At 43.3% G+C, this 17,163-nt stretch overlaps 1 protein-coding gene across 2 annotated transcripts; it reads left to right on the plus strand.

Annotated features, from left to right (window-relative positions):
- Positions 1-349: 349 nt before the first annotated feature.
- LOC117833420 (uncharacterized) lies at positions 350-16,506 on the plus strand. Of its 2 annotated transcripts, none has more exons than XM_034712894.2 (10): positions 350-639; positions 5,246-5,449; positions 11,657-11,811; positions 11,921-12,176; positions 12,548-12,770; positions 12,870-12,993; positions 14,086-14,253; positions 14,724-14,900; positions 15,129-15,671; positions 16,091-16,506. In XM_034712894.2, the coding sequence occupies exons 3-10, from the start codon at positions 11,659-11,661 to the stop codon at positions 16,271-16,273; spliced, it is 1,827 nt and encodes a 608-aa protein (XP_034568785.1). In that variant the 5' UTR covers positions 350-639; positions 5,246-5,449; positions 11,657-11,658; the 3' UTR covers positions 16,274-16,506. The 2 variants fall into 2 exon arrangements, with proteins under 2 accessions (XP_034568785.1, XP_034568786.1); XM_034712895.2 differs by having other exon boundaries at positions 5,307-5,449.
- Positions 16,507-17,163: the final 657 nt, after the last annotated feature.

A 17,163-nucleotide genomic window follows, 5' to 3' on the forward strand; every position in this document is an offset into this window, starting at 1 on the left:
ATAAGAGTAATTTCTCGTAATCAGAAAATTAATTTTTTAAATTCACTCAAGTATCTTTTCAAAACATGTGGCCATTTTCTTTCAACGTACTGTAAAGTTGTTACACTAAACTTACCATCATAATCACCTCATAGTAGCTTCACATACGTTTTGAGGTCTTTGATTCAATTGGGTGTCAAGTTGTAATCCTGCGCCATCAAGAGGCGATGTCATAGTTATAAGCTTGCACATGAAGGTGATTCCCTTTTCATTACTCAGATATGTTGGACAAGAGAAACGTCAATGAAGATATGTACTGTGACAATTGGAAATTGCTTTCCATTTGCTTGCGTGGTGATAAGATGGTTCCAGATTAATAAGCCCTCGTGGCAATGGACGTGCGTTGATGTAATTGTAATCATAAAAGCAAGGAAATAACACGGTGTGTGGACTTGTAAAGTCTTCCGGATTATAAAGAAATAAATAAGGAAGAAAATGATGTTACTGACTCTTTCCAAACAGAAACAAGCACAAATTTCCCTCGCTCTCACCGGGTATTCCCCTTCCTCTACCAGTCATAGACGACTTCTGATCTGGTAGCGTTGCATCCAGCATCAATCCATGGGTTTCCTCACCAGCAGCTCGTTCCATTGCTAACAGGTGCGTGCCTGCGTTGGTTACATTTGTAGCGCAGTTCCTTTTGGTTTCACTGCCCCGGTACTGATACTATCCTAAGCTCTTCAGAAATCATGGTTGTTGGTGCTTCCTTCATCCTTCTGCTTCCCATGGACCTCTCTTAGTCTGCCTATTAGCTGTAGTGCTTGTTGGTCTGGAACCTGGCGAGGTGAACATAAATTTCGTACCATCTCTGTAATCTGACGACCTCCTCTCCCTGTTCTGCACTTCTCCTGGCTGCAAGTCGCTCAAGATCTGGGCGGCGCAGCAACACGTACGCCGGCTGGGCGCATGGCTTGCGGCGGCGCGGTCGAGCTAGGCGCGGACGGTGTGTGGCTTGCGGAGGCAGCGAGCTAGGCGGACGTCGTGTGGGCGGCAGCAAGACCGCGGCAGGCAGTGCCATGTGACGGGGCGGCGGCGCTACCTCGCTGTGGACAGCGGAGCAGTGGCCCAGCCACGGCCGGCGTCGCGCGTGCAGCAGCGTGGGGGGCTTCACCGTGGGCGGCCTGTGCGGGCGGCAGAGCAGGGGCCAACCGTGGGCGGTGGCGCGGGGGACACGTCATGCGCTGGAGCGCAAGCCCAGCCGCGCCTGGCCTCGTGCGGGCGGCTGAGCAGAGGAGCAGCTGCGGCTAGCCTCGCACGCGCGGCGGAGCGGGGGCCTCGCCATAGGCGGCGTAGCGGGAGCCTGGCGCCGGCAGCTGCGCGGGGGCCTGGCCTCGGCTCGGGGGCCTCGTCGCGGGAGCGGCAGCGGCAGTGGACGCGAGGCGGCTGCGACTGTTTCTCGTCCCAACCTCGTGCTGCAGATCCGGCAGTGGCGAGCTCCGTTGGCGTTGTCAGGCCCTCCGCCGGCGACCATAAGCGGGAAAATGGGCGCCGCGAGGAGGACGGTGAGCGCAGCGGCGCTACGACACAACTAGAATTGTATCTTTTCCTGAGTGTTTCCAATTTGGTGGCCGACGGTTAACAGCTAACGGTGAGAGTTTCAGACCATACAGCATTTGGTCGGTGATTCATCACCAGTTTGAAAATTTGTGAAGATTCTCGATCCCCGTCGGTCATCTGTTGGAAACGCGCAGCAAAACATGCGATTCTTGTTGTGGAGCTTCCAGCCGTGGCCCCCGCAAAGCGGCGTGGGAGGAAACCGCGCCCGCCTCAACGCGGTTCTGGCAGTCTTTGCCGCTTGGAGAATGTGCCGACACTGTTTCGTGTACAAACAATGTCTTCATTTTCTCCCTTCTCTCCTCGTTGACTCTCCCGCCGTATCTTCATTTACTTATGTAGCAATTTATTTATTAATGGTATGGACACCAGCTGACCTAGAGGGTTTGGCAGTACCCTTTGGTGGCCATTGTTGCCTGCTTCAGCTATCGACTCATCTCGATAAAAGATACACTCCGAGAGTTAGAGCCTAGTCCTTGCACACCTCGCTACCAACTACCGGCTATCAATGATACTTATCCCTGTTTGTTTGAGATTATAATCTATCTAGATTATATAAGCTAAATTATGGGTCATGGGTACTATGGTAAAAGATCATATTGGGATCATAAATAATTTTAAATAAGCTAGTCTTGGCAGCTTATTTCAGATTATATGTAGTCCCATGATGATCTTTTACCCTACTACCTTTGAACTATAATCTAGCTTATATAATCTAGGAGGGAAATAAACCATCACCTAGTAGGTTCCATCTATATAAGATATAGATATAGATTTGCCTGCTGCCTAATTTGATCTAGGCAGCTAATACCTGCATGTCAGCCAAATTAATTAAAACAAGAAGCGCCAACGCTTAATTCCCATTCAATTGCAAGTTTTGTATTTGAGTAATAACTACTACAAACTTACTACATGTCGGCTTCTGCAAATATTTATATTTTTGAATACACAAATTCAGTGGAAATATTAAAGCAGCAAATAAAAACATACATTTTGATTCAGCAAGGATCTGTGTATTTTCAAGTTGGAAATTCTAGACCCTATCTTCCAGCTTAAATGGCGCATGTATCTTCATGTGCGCATCTAACATGGTTTAAAATTATTTAACCGGACTTGACTTAGCCAAAACTTTGTTATCAATTGGGTCTTTCAATCTTTTTACTTACACACGAACTAACCAGGAGGACTCTACATAATGGATGCTCGATCGACTGACTTGACTTTTCGTCCCGGTTGCATTAAATAAATTGGATATGTAATACGTACTTATCATATGGTACTACACATAGAAACTATATTCCTAATAGATGGTTTGATGAAAATTAATTCTCGTCCATTGCCCTATTTTATGTCTACTTTCCTCTCCTTATATCCCCTCCTTCCTTCCTTCGTTTTCGTGTTGAGTTGGTTTCTTGCTTGAGAAAATATTTCCTTCTCCCTCGTCCTTAACTACATTACCGAATCATCATTCTGCTTACATGCAGAAACCATTCATCCTAGCCATCCCATTGGGATTGCCCCCAATAGGTTAGACTTTCTCCTTGCATGCTTTAATCTTTTATTTATGGGTTTGGAGCCTTCATCAAAGCATCGAATGCAATAAGTTGGATTGTGTTCCCCTTGCACAGAGATTCATAGACTTGTCGAACTCCCACGCCCACCCCTCCACATAAGCATAGTGCCCCTACATTGGGTCTCCTTCCCTCTTCCTTTCCGGCGAGCTGCTGTTAGGAAGAGACAAGGAGGATCCATCCCTATAATAAATCTGGTACTTGTTGACGTTTCATCCAAATAAAACATCCATCTGTCTTCACCTTGGTCAATAATGGTAATGGTGAATCTTTTGCTATTGATGCCGCCTTCTAAAATAAGAGTCCTCCGGCTCTCTCTTGGGCTCACTAGTGTTCCATCCGGAACAAGTGATGCGGTTGCATTGATGGATGGCAGCATAGGAGCAGGATCAGGCTTGAGGCACGGTCTTGTCGATGTTTCTCCAGCGATTGTATAGATTCGTTCGTCAGGATGGGTGACTAGTCTGGTCTTAAAAAGCTTTTATGTGATTGGAATTTATCCATGACTTATTTCGTTGCTCTGTGCAGAGAAATGAGCAGTAGTTTCGGGAAGTCACGCGATTTTGCACGCAAAATATACGTGTGCGCGGGATTTGAACCCACAACTTCAAGCCTCGCGTGTAGCTTTCTTACCATCTCATCTACACAGCACATCTAACTAAGTAGGGGATACAATCCTTTTGCAGTAACTCGTGAGGGACCCTTTAGTACCAATCGGGACTAAAGGTGTCTCCACGAACTTCGAAATTTAGACTCGGGACTGAAGCCTCTTTAATCCTGGATAAAAACAATCAAGATTTTTATTAAGGATGTAATAATGTCGTTTTTTCACTAGTGCTGTCTATTTATCCTCTCTTCCACTAGCGGCAGGATCGGCTGTGATAGAGTATAGCATATGGTGGCCATGGTTGCAATAGATACCGTGGAGAAGACATCTTTATCTAATTTATTGTAGTTTTCTTTTTTGGCATGACCTATTATGGATTGGTTCATGTATCTCCATATAGGTCATATTAACTCGATCTGAACTTGATGCCTGTGAATTTAATGATGCGCTTGTTGATCAATGTTGGGTGGTCTCAACAGCAAAAGAATCCATCAGCATGCCTTGTTCCATTAATCGAGATTATGTTTCCTTCACCGCAAATGCCATTCGTTTGGCAATGGTATTTGTTCCCACTCAATCTGTTATCCTTTAAGACAACCTGTTAACCCAGCATATACCAAACTAACGCATACTACATCTTATTTCAGATACGTTAGAGGGAGAATCAGTCAACCATAAACATCAATGTAGAATATAAACACTCTGTTAGTTAAATGCCACTGCTTTCGAAATCTCAACCTCCTCTTCATCCCTGTTGACATATTTCTGCCAGTCACACCATGATACGAAGAGATTTTTTTCTGTTAGTACAGGGCAAGCTAGCCACTGCCAGGATCCAAAGTCAGTATGGCATCGAAGAGTAAAGTATAGTAAAACGTAATATTCATAGATTAAAAAAAGTTTGCGAGGTTTTCATCTCTTTGATGCAATGTCACTGTCGCCCCAACTAACGTCACATGTGATGGAGTTATGGAGACACTTGACCAGTTAATGCTGGACAACCCCTCGAAGGCAGTTTCTCATATGAGAAAGTGTTTGGTTGACCAGTTTTAATGCCCCAAAACTAACGTAGGTGTGTGGGTAGACTATTTCATCTCATGCTGCACGATCAAGGGAACTGTTTATTACCTTTTAAATTTTTGAACCTTAGGCTCCAGCAAAAAAAAATGTTCTTGAATAGTAGAAAAAGAGCTTGTTTTACTTGCATCAATTCCTTTCTCTCATACAAGGAGGACTTACCGAACAACTGGATTGTTTCTCACTTTTGGCTGTTGTTGCCTAGTTGCTCTATGTGTCCTAGTCAAAATTTTAGATAAGGTCATAGAATTAATATGATAAATATCCTGAAAAGAAAGGTCTATATCAATTCTGGTCATGACGCCGACGCAAGCAAGCATAAAAATACAGTCAATGGGCGCCTTGGTCAACTCTTCTGCTGCCATCTTAGTAAACTCTTCTTATGGTGAACTTGCAGTTTAATACGGTATCATCGCGAGGTGTGCAAGTTATTTAACAACGGGTTGGTTAATCTCCAGCTATATATGCAACGAGACCAAATCTGCATCTTCTACCTCCTTCAATTGGCGGCTGCTTCAACCACGTACGTGAGCCTTCGTTCTCTTCTACGGACGCCTGCACCGAGCCGCCTGCGTGAAGGCCTCCATCTCCCAGCATCCAGGTTAGAAACCTAACGATTTTGCTAATGCTTTCAGTTGAGTCCTACATACTTCTTTTATTTAGGAACATACTTGTGTTGCTATGCTAGCACGGGCAACCGTAGCTGTGGCCTACATCCTGCGGCGGTGCGGCTAGGGCCTAGGGGTGGGCATTCGAGTAATTCTGAAATTTCGGGTTAGGTAATTCGGATAATCTAAATTTGGGTTTTCGAAACTGTTACCCGAGGAAAGGGAAACCCGAAATGTCGGGTTCGGGTAACGGGTAATCCTGATTACACAATGTCATAGTTCATAGGCATTCAGGCAGAGCATACAGCAGATTCAAACAGCACTTCAGCAGAGTTTCATCAATAACTTTCAGCAACTAACACATGAAAATTGCACAAGCATAAGTGCATCGCCAATTCACCATGACATTGACATCATCAGTCCATCGCAGATTCACAGCAAAGACTCACAAACTCACAATGAGTCAGTGAGACCATCAGTTCAGACTCAGACGACAGACTCATAGTAGTACTAGAACCATACCAAGTTACCAACCAGATTACCAGTATCACAAATTCACACACAAACACTTGAGGTCATGACCACACTGAAGAATCTTAAAACAGATCAAATCTTGTAGTAGGAGAAGTGCAGGTGCAATTGATCTAATCATCACACAAAGACACAGAATGACACAAAATAGATTATTGCAGCTTTAGAACAACGGTAACTTTATGGCTTCATGCACTTCACCTGTGAATAGAAGAACATGCTCAAAAATAGAGAGCTATTTTCAGCCACTACAACATGGTATGATCAAGAACAAGTAACCAATTACATTACATAATGATTGATACCTTTAAGATATAGTTGTTCCGGGTTTGGAGGAGGCACACAGCCGGTCCTTGAACTTAGCGGAGAGTGTCATATGGATCCCCAAACTCCAAAATGCACACTGTATCCCTAAACTTGCTAATCAATTTGGGTGAGTTCCAAATCACCACTACCCAATTAAGTTAAAACGCTTGCGTGGCGTGCAAACTGTACGTTGACGTGCATGTCAGCTCCATCTTCTTCTCCCCATCTTGTCTTCCAGGTAGTCCCCTTTGTTGGTTGCCGTCCTCCTCGATCCCCTTCCCCATCGCCACCCCCGTCCCCTCCATCTCTTCCTTACTCTGCGCTCCCGAACACCAGCCGCCCAATCTCTGCCTCCCCAAGCCGCTGCATAGGACTAGGGGACAGTAGTGCTGGTTGCCGAAAAGTGGTGGTTCTCGGCTCTGGGCTCCTGGCACTCTGTTGAAGGCCACCCGCCGGCCTATGGCCGATGTCGTCTAGCTTGGCGACGTCGGCCTCCGCCTCATCACACTAGCCGTGAAGCTTTCTGTGAGGACGCCAGCCGCTTCGGCCCCACGCCAGGCACCGCCCACCCCTCACGAGCTGACCGTCCTAAAGCCCATGTTGTCATGCCTTGCGGTCCACATCCGAGCCGATCCCAGCCGAACCCCTCTCCATCCTGGCCGCGCGCCGCCCAGCCGAGCCAGCCCCTGCCAGCCATCCTCAAGCCCCATGGCACCATGCCTCATGGCCGGCATCCGAGCCGCCCCCAGCCGAACTCCTCCCCATCCCGGCCGTGCATCGCTCAGGTCAAGCTAGCCCCTACTGCGTGCCCCAAGCAGCACCGCCGCTGCACCTCGTGCCGGCCGTCTCTGCCCCGCAAGCGGTTTAACTAAGGTAGTGGTGATTTGGTTCTCATGTGAGCCGATTAGCAAGTTCAAGGATTTAGATGGCATTTTGGAAGTTTGGGTACCTAGATGACTATCGCTGCCAAGTTTAAGGGCCGGCGGTGCATTTTACTCTTGCTTGAGACTTGGAAGTGGTAATGGTAGCCTTCTCTTTCCCTTTTCCATCACCTCCAAATTCTTCAATTAACCATGAAATTAAAGGAAATGAAAGCATGCAGTGAACAATTACATAATCAACAAAGAACAAATACATGGAGAAAATGCTGAAATATTGTACCTTTTCCAATGTCTGCTAATTCCTCCATACTCTCCTTGATGTTAACAGTAGTGGATCTTCTCAGCCAATCCTGTCTACAAACCAGAGCCTGTAGCATGAATGGAGTAAGGGAGGTATAAAAGTCATCTAAGATTCATCTAGTGGTGCTAAAAATGGACTGAGAAGCTATAGTTGAGATAGGTATAGCAAACACATCATGAGCCATGTGAGCCAAAACTGGAATATCTCTTCAAATATCTCTTCAGGTACCGAAACTAGCGGTCCCCTTTTGAAGGACCGGGATGAGCGACCAGTTGGGGGGGAGGGGTAAATGATGGAAGCCTTTAAAAAATTCTTTTCAAAACCAAGGCTTATTATCCCGATTGCCACCCCAAACACACCTCGCTTCAGTCAACTCGTGACAAGTTCACCCTAGGAGCGAGTAGAAACGCTCAAAACATAGCAGAAGCAAATTGGAAAGAGCTCAAAGCATAGCGGAAGCAGCAAATTGAAAGAGCTGCTCACTAATTACCAACTAAAACAAGAGCTCCGGTTAAGCATGTGAGACAATAGTTGAGCAAAGCTATTGAGCTACACAGCAAGCTACTATTGACCAAATGCTACTGCCAAACACATAAGCATATATATTATTCGGGTAATAAAAAGACAGAGCAAAGATTACTAATTTAAAAAGGAAGCTAGTTACTGTTGACACAAGCAAAGGAAGCTGCCACTTCAGAGACAAAGCAATGATTTCTCCACTATTCACAGACAATGACACTTCAAGTATTCAGTTCGTGCACCTGATCTTTACAGTTCCTTGGCTTGGTCAGCTGCATTCAGAAGCTACAAGCTGCACTGCTGTTGTTGCTGTTACAGAACCTTGCAGGCTTGCAGACACAACGAGAGCGGCTGCTGTCCCTGAACGCTGCCTCCCTTGGGCCATTCGCTCTGGCCCTGGCCTGCCTTGCGCTGGGCCACGAGCGTGCGCAGACGCCCTGGGCTGGCGGTCCCACGCTGGGCCTCACCCCGAGCCAGCCCGCTCCACCCGCGTCGGCCTGCTTCGCACAGCAGCTAGACGGGCCTGCTGCACGCGCAGGAAGCCAGGCGGGCCTTGCAGCTGCTGCCGGCGTCGGCCTGCCGAGAGCGCGTGCGTGCGCACCGCGTGCTGCTCGCTGCTCGCTTCTTCCTCCTGCGCTCGAACAGAGAACAGAACACACAAGAACACGAAGAACAACTCCCAACTTCAAACGAAAAGTCCTCTCTCAAAACACCACGGATCAAACGAAAACTTAAGCCATAGAAGCACCCCCTTAGGGACTAATAGATCCAGGAATAGATCTCGAAAAGCTCAGATATTCACCACGGATTTTGGAGAAAATCGAATGCCCGACGAATAACACGGTTTAGCGGAAAACTTCAAATTCAAGATAAATTTGTGACGGATTTGAGGGATCACAATGAAGTCGCTTACAAGGGTCCTAGCAATAAATTCCTCCAACAAACCTCGTGGGATTTAAGCTCAACCACGAAGAACAAAAAATCCTACAAAAATGCTCCGAAAAACCCGAAAAAGATAAATCGCAGATTCAAACGGGATGAAACAAGATGGCACGAAATTAATCTTTAGATTACTCCACCATGTTCAGTTAAAAGCTATTTCTAAGCACAATCAAAGTTATGATGGTAAAAAATCAAGTCAAAGATCCCTCATCTCTCTCTCACCTCCCAAAGACTCTCACCAACAAAATGAGAATCCCACCACCAAAGAGATGTAGCTGCCCAACAGCCCACTCCTCGTATATATAGCCATTTGGCACACAACAAAAATACCCCTAGGAGTAAAATCGTCCAACTTTTTTATCGTACATCGGACAGACCCGACGCCTTTACGACTTCGCTTCACCTCGACGCAAGTTTTGTAATGGTGCCACGCATCCTTCAACTCGACGCCGTCCAGCCGCACTGGACTCATCCTTCGATTTTAAGGTCAAACCAGTCAAACCCTCTTGCACACCACGCAGGCGTGACTCGTCCCCGGCTTTGAGGTCAAACCGCTCAAACCCTGTTGCACGCCCCGTAAGACATGACTCACCGATGTCGACGCGTGTCCAGCCTCCGCCAAGCCTTCGCACCTCCAAGTCTTTCGCTCCCAGCTCTCGGGCCGCCTACTCGACTCGCCTCCGTCTTGCTTGACTCAACTGACGCCGTCTCCATCACCGTCCGTGTACTCTTGCTCTTCCGTGCACCATGTGGATCGACCATGACTCCATCCGGACTCCTCGAGTTCCTCGGTCCAAGCCTACTCGTGTCCATCCTTCACAGCCCTAGTACATCAGCATGAACCTTTCGCTTGACCTTCACCTCATGCCGTCGACCACCATGTCGCATTCTACACCTGCACATTACAAGCCAAGAGACACAACACACAATATATGGTTTACACAAACACCACAATACAACGCACACAACACAACACATCCGGTTAGCCGTTAGCATAATCATGCATAATATGAAATATGGACTCAACCGGTAAAGCCTCAAATCATCTAGTCAATTACTCATCACAAATATACTAAGGCACATCTCAACTTGGTCTCTCACCTTTCCACACCAAATATCTCTTCAACAGTAATGTTTGTATGATGCAAATATAACTTGTACCTTGGATCAAGGATGCAACAACAAATATCAGTATCAGTAAGTTAATTTTCTCTTTGTCCTTCTCCTTTTTATTCTCCATGCCCTTGTCCTTGTCCTGCTCATTGCCGTTGTCATTCTCCTTGTTGGTGTGCCAAACTCCCCAATACTTGTCAAATTTATCTTTCATTCTCTTGCCAATTTCTACCTGCAAAGTGTCTTTGCCATTCATCCAAGCTTGAATCAACAAATGGACTTCCCCAATGTACAAATGGACTTCCCCAATGTCATAAAAGAAGGCATTGCAAGTGACTTGAAGACTATATATATGAGACACGGACAGTAAGATCATGTAAATGCTCTAGAAATTCTGCCATCCTTTTGGCATTGTTCCAACCGTCTTCATCATGTGGTGACTGCAGCCCTGCCTCTCTTCACATAGATCAATAACATAATTGCTGTTGTCTTCAGCTAACTTCATGAACATCTTCTCATAGACAATTGCAGCTTTTAACATCAAATATGTTTAGTTCCATCTTGTTGAAACATGAAGCTTTAGAAATGCCTTGCTGTCCACCTTATCTTCCTCAGAAATTTCCTTAAACTTGACCAATCTTGAAGTTCCATCTTTAATATATGTATAGTATATATCTGGATATGCAAACATACTTCCCTCAAATATAAATAATATTTCTCCCACTTAAACTCTTTTGACTCAATCTATTATTTTATTATGAAATATTTTACCATACTCTAACGATACATCTGGCCCTTTCATCTTCCTTCCAACAGTTTTAAACAATCTAATGCCCTGAGATTGTAGCAACATGCCTGTTGGGAGTCATTGGGACCTTTGAGGGACTTCTTAAATATCAAGTTTAGCTGCCCCAAACTTGAGTCCTCGTTTAAAAAGAACAAAATCTTTCTAACTATGTTAACTGTATAGATGAAATTTATGAGTCAACGATTGCACTCAATTCAAGATACTGAATTTTCCGAGTTACAGTATTAAGTAGTACTACACGGTATACAAACACACAATATGGGTTCATAATTCCTTGTTGGTATTGTAACCATGTGTTAGTTTTTCATCCGATGGAGGAAAACTCCAAATTAAATACTATCAGCAACCCTCAGATCGAGAACCCTCAGGAAAGTCAGAAATACTGTATTGTACTACTTCCTTCATCCCAAATTGTAAGTCATTCCAAGAATCTTGGAGAGTCAAACCATCTCAAGTTTGACCAAAATTATAGAGAAAATTATAAAGATTTATGACATCAAATAGGTATACTATGAAAATATAATTGATGAAGAATCTAATGATACTTAGATGACATCATAAATGTTATTATATTATCATATAAATTTGGTCAAACTTGAGATACTTGGACTCTCTAAGATTCTTGGAATGACTTACAATTTGGGATGGATGAGTAGTTTGTTTGATTTTTCGTGAGCATTAACTCGACAAGGCTTCTGCACATTCTGACTTGTCTTACTTGATGGAATAACATAGTACTAGTTCAGCAAAACAAAGTATATAGAAATAAAAACTATACATTACACATTTTATTCTGCAGAAATGGGTGATCAAGAACATGAAGACCTGGAGCGTATCTTGATTGAAAAGAATGCCAATGCAATCCCGCTATCATACACATTTTTGAAATATATTACAAATAACTTCTCTCATGAGAGAGAGATCGGTCGTGGGGGGTTTGGAATTGTCTACAAGGTACGATTTAATTTTGTGGGTAGCCTTGCTAAATCATCTTCTAGAACAAGTTCCAGCTAAACTAACTGCTAATGTAAATGCTACTGAGATATTTTTTTTGGTAAAGTAGGGAGTTCTTCGAAATGGGAACGTAGCCGTGAAGAAACTTTCCAGAACAGATGACATTTCGGAGAAACAGTTCGAGGATGAGCTTTTTTGTTTGATAAGGGTTAAACACAAAAATATAGTGAGATTTTTAGGCTATTGCTCTAATATATCAAGAGAAGTGGTACATCACAATGGGAGAGACATTTTAGCAGATGTCCAACAGAGGTTCCTCTGTTTTGAGTATATACCTAATAAAAGCCTAAAGCACTATCTTGAAGGTATCACTACAACACTTTTATGTGCTGGTTTCCTTTTATTTATGTTGTATACAGCTAAACTGGATGCCAAGTCTTCTATTTTCAGGTGGCTATCAATTTATAAGCTTATTTGATGAGCTTTGTTGAAATTTTGAGTAATTTCGTTAGGAATCATTGTCATTACATTGGAAGAAATTTCATTACTGAACTAATGAACCACTCCATACTTAAACAGTGTAGAGTAAAATTAATTCACTTGAAATGTTTTTGTTGTAATATAGAAAACGAACTCATTTGGAGCAATCTTGAAACGAGCAAGTTTTTTGTCACTTGAGATGCTTACAGTTTCTTTATTTAATTTCTTATTAAGAGCTTTTTACTTACATGGATAGATGAATCTTATGGACGTGAATTGGAGACACGTTACAACTTGATTGAAGGAATTTGTCATGGTTTGCAATATCTTCACAATGAACAACGCATCAATCACTTGGATCTTAAACCTGAAAACATTTTGCTGGATTATGGGATGGTTCCAAAAATAACAGATTTTGGCTTATCGAGACGCTTTGGAGAACAGTCAAGAATAATTACTAAAAATATTTATGGAACACTGTAAGAAAAACATCTTGAGAACTCTGTTCATATTCGTGGCTTCAAATCTATTGGATTGCTTTTTGCCAGGATGCTTAAAACCATTATACTGTGCTACAGGGGATATCTTGCACCGGAATATTTAAACTACGGGAAATTATCATTCAAGTCGGACATATATAGTCTGGGCATCATAATGGGAAAAATATTAAGGGGAAATAATGATATCCTTGATTTTCAAAATGTAAGTATAGTTTGCCTAACGATTTCTGTGCCATACATTATAGGGTTACATTGTATTTTTTATATTACATTACAATTGCCTAGAAAACAAGAATTAGAAACACTGTCTGCTTGCCAATTTTGTTGGCGTCACTTTAAAGTCTATTTTTAGCCCATTATACTTATCATTTTTATTTTTATTTAACATTTTGGTCACCTATGAGATGTTAGTCAAACATGAATATATTTTCAAGGGGAACACAGTGAATGTATAGTCTTTAGTACACCAATGCAAAAAAATTATGATTGTCAACGGTATAAGACAGTTTATGGGTTCAATTTTCTTATGATACGAGGAGGCATTAAAAAGCAAATTGAGCATAGCTCAGCTGGTAACAAGGTTCCCTGTGGTGGAATCTGCCCACCAGGATTTGAATCCTCGACTCGGCGCAGGTGCTCGCATATTTCTGGATTTATTCCATGATTTAACTAGTGTTATTCTTTTAGTGGTAGGCGACATGCCCATCGATAGCGAGGCACCTATGGTGACTTCGCCAATCTCGAGATCAGCCGGCTCAGTCTCCCATAGAGTGTAGTTTTGCATGCATGTATTCGTAGAGGTGAGTGTATGTGAGCATCTGTATCTGTGTTTTGCAAAAAAAGAAGGCATTAGAAGGATGGAGGACATGACGATGTAGGCTGTTATGATAATATCTGCATCAGTTGAACATTCCACAAATTTTACCAGCAATGATTTTGCGCAACAAATAGGTAGAAAGTTCAGTATTTAAAATATTCATGTGTTTCAACTAAAAAATATTGATTAAAACGTGAACTGAAGTACAATTTGTTACAAAAATGTCGGAGGACAAAATCAAGATATGCTTGTTATTATTGTGTTTCAAACATGTATTCTTGGTGAAGTGCTATGAAATAGATTCATTTAGCATATCATACATATTATGTCTATGAAATGTATTCACTCCCCCCCCATCTCTCTCTCTCCCCCTGTGTGTGTATTGCATTGGTATGCGTTGTGGGCATGGATAAATATTAATAAATCGGTGTTAATATCAATATTAGTTCCTGATGAGTTTGAGCCTGTATCTTGCAGTGGCACAAATCACAAGTTACAGACAGTCCACAAGTGAAGAGATGCATTGAAATAGCCCAACTCTGTGTCAATGCTGATGAACATAAAAGACCTACTATAGATGAAATCATTGCCATGCTAAATGAGATCCACATGTCAAGAAGTAATTCAGTGCCTTCGCTAGAAAAGGTAAATGGACCAATTAATGCTTGATCTCCTCAGGGGAGGAAAATATATTTTCCAATTGATTTCAAATGAGTTCGTACCTTATATGTTACAAGTGTGCTCCACTAAACCACAGTACACATTTTTGTAGCTAAGAAAATATGAACATGTCTACAATTCTTCTCATAAAGAAAAGGAAGTACACAGCGAAACGCTGCTATTCTTCTGACGGTCTGTCAAGGGTCTTTCTAACAACATGCATGAGAACGTTGCAATCCATATATTTTTACAAGCAAATTCAGAATGATGTCTTATACATTGTCCCGTATTTTCTACTCTTATCTTAACTTGATTGCACCATTAGCTACCTTCTTTATGTATACATGCACAATTTAGAGAATAACTAGGGTAAATTATCTTTTTACCTATCTATATATTAACTATTTTGCCAAACTGTGAACAAACAAATATATATATATTGCATTATGTTACAGATGGAAGGCCAGAAAACACAGCCGCAACACGTGGCACCGATTGAGCGTTCCTCCGTGGAGCATATGCCAGGGACAAAGGCAGGACCAGAGTGGAATCGAGAGTCAGCCAGAGCATCAAGTAGTCAGCCCCCGCCAGTACGTGCAAACAAAGAAGCACAAGATGCCACCACCACTCAGGTAAGCTCACTCACCATACTACTATTACGCACTTAACATATCCGGTCGCTGCAATTGCATGGATCTGTAGCTTATTTCTGCAGTTTTAGTTTCAATTAACCATGTAAGTTACTACCTTTAGTCGACATTAGTTGACGCTAGGTAGCGTCAACTATTGTTGACCGGAGGGAATATTAGTTTTATCTTATAGTATTATACAAGAATGTTAATTTTTCTATTTTTTATTAGAAATCTTGGTTCCAAAGAGATGAAAGTGGGCCATCCCACCAATCATTTGCACCGCGACAAACGGAGAGGGTGGTAGCCAAGGAGACGGCGCCGAATTGCTTCGGTGAAGTAGTGGACGATTACAAGCTGAACGAACTGGTGAGGTATGCGGGCAAGGCCAAGACGCAGGAAGACCGAGCACGGCAGGCCTGGTGTGCCGTGAACGAGGATGACAAGAAGGGCAAGGCGCTCAGGTATGTGGACGTCCTCAAAGCCTTGTACGGCAACGGGCAGTCCACGTTGTGCTTGGTCTACAACGCAACGGGCGATACGCTCTACCATGTCGCCCACCATGACTGGTACGGCTACATTAATGACAGCAAAGAGGGGTACCCTGCCGAGATCGGCAATAGCCAGTGGGGAGTCTTCCATCATGTCCACAGGCAGGGCGAACCGTCAGGCTCAATGGGAGCTGTCGTGTACCGCGGCAAGAAGAAAGATGGCCAGGACCAAGACTACCTGCTGGCGTGGAGTACCCCGTGGGGTATCTGGTACCGCAACAAGGTACAGCAAAACCTTATCGTCATCGTTAATTACTCATTCAACCTTACTACTGCCCTAGCCGGTTGACAAAGAGATACCATTTTGATTGAATTTTTTATTTATTAAATATTTTGAAAATTGCCATCTGTGTTTAATTTTAACATCCCATATTCAAAATCTACTTACTCTTCACTTGGAACGAACCTGCATACGCATAACATCCAGCTTACGCTTTAATCTCTGTTTCGTAGAGTGATAAAGATTATAAACTTCTTCTTAACCTCCTAAACTTTCAAGACGCTACTAAACCACCACAACTAGACCACATAAACCCACAACTATCATGACTAGCATGAAACCTCGCTGCTAATTCATTTGGAACAAAGATGTTTGTACAATATACTACTTGATGGACTTACTGAATGTGTGCTTGCATGCAGGCTTACTGCGAGATTGGTGGTGTCGACTACTTCAAACGACGGTGGGATGAGATATATGTGAAACTGGAGAATGCCGATTATTCTTCACGTACCAAGTCCGGTGGTTGTGAGATTGAAGCACTCATTGACAAAGGCGATAGTCCAAAGTTTACCGCAACATTAAAAACCGAGCACGGTCCATGAACGCATACGTATACCTACCTCTCGAGCCCTTTGTTAACCCCATCTGTTATCATCCTGTGTCCAGTGGTCTTATTGGAGTGTCATTCTGTTTCTGTTCTTCGTTGCTTGTGTAGTTTGTTTATGTTGTGCCTTGAGATGAGATTGGTGTTGATCAGACCTTGTTATATTGAAGAACATGCGAATAATGTATTTGATATGGATATCAATGCACCCTCTGTTCTTTTTCTGTATCATTTTTACTTTTCAATGTCATGAGGATGCTATTTTGAGCATTAGGTTTTCCAACTAAATGAGAACGGATGGATGCATTACTCAAGGAGATCAATAACATATAATTAATCTCCTCTAATTTGGCGTAGCGACGAGAATAGGGCTTAGGGGAAGACATTTTATGTGCTACGTTTTTTTGAGCAACACTTTACGAAATCTGTGAAACGGCGCCATTGCCAAAAGGATAGTCTCTTTGATGCAACTAATTTTTGGAATTTTAATATTATTTTAATGGCTGACCAACTGCCAGCCAAACTGAGACTGCCGTTTTCTGGCTCACGCACACGTTTAGAGAAACTCAAGTAGATCCCCTTTGTCCTGTTTCATGGTTTCAGGATACTTGCTGATGGGTCATGTAACTTGTGAACGAATTTCAAGAGCAGACAGTGGTTTCTATCTTCAAGGCTTTTAAACACGCTTCCATCGACGAGGACTCGTTTCTCGGCCGCGTGGTACAGGCAGAGCTGCCCCGCTTTCACTCCTTGATGCCGTTCAGTTCCGAGACGGCAAGCACACCTCCTTCTGGCATGACTGGTAGCTCCTGAGCACTCTTGCAGACACTTTCCCTGCCCTGTACTCCCACTTCACCCAGCCAGCTCTCTCGGTCGCTGCGGTGATAA

This window comes from Setaria viridis, chromosome 8 (assembly GCF_005286985.2).
Source record: "Setaria viridis chromosome 8, Setaria_viridis_v4.0, whole genome shotgun sequence".
Taxonomy (NCBI): Eukaryota; Viridiplantae; Streptophyta; class Magnoliopsida; order Poales; family Poaceae; genus Setaria; species Setaria viridis.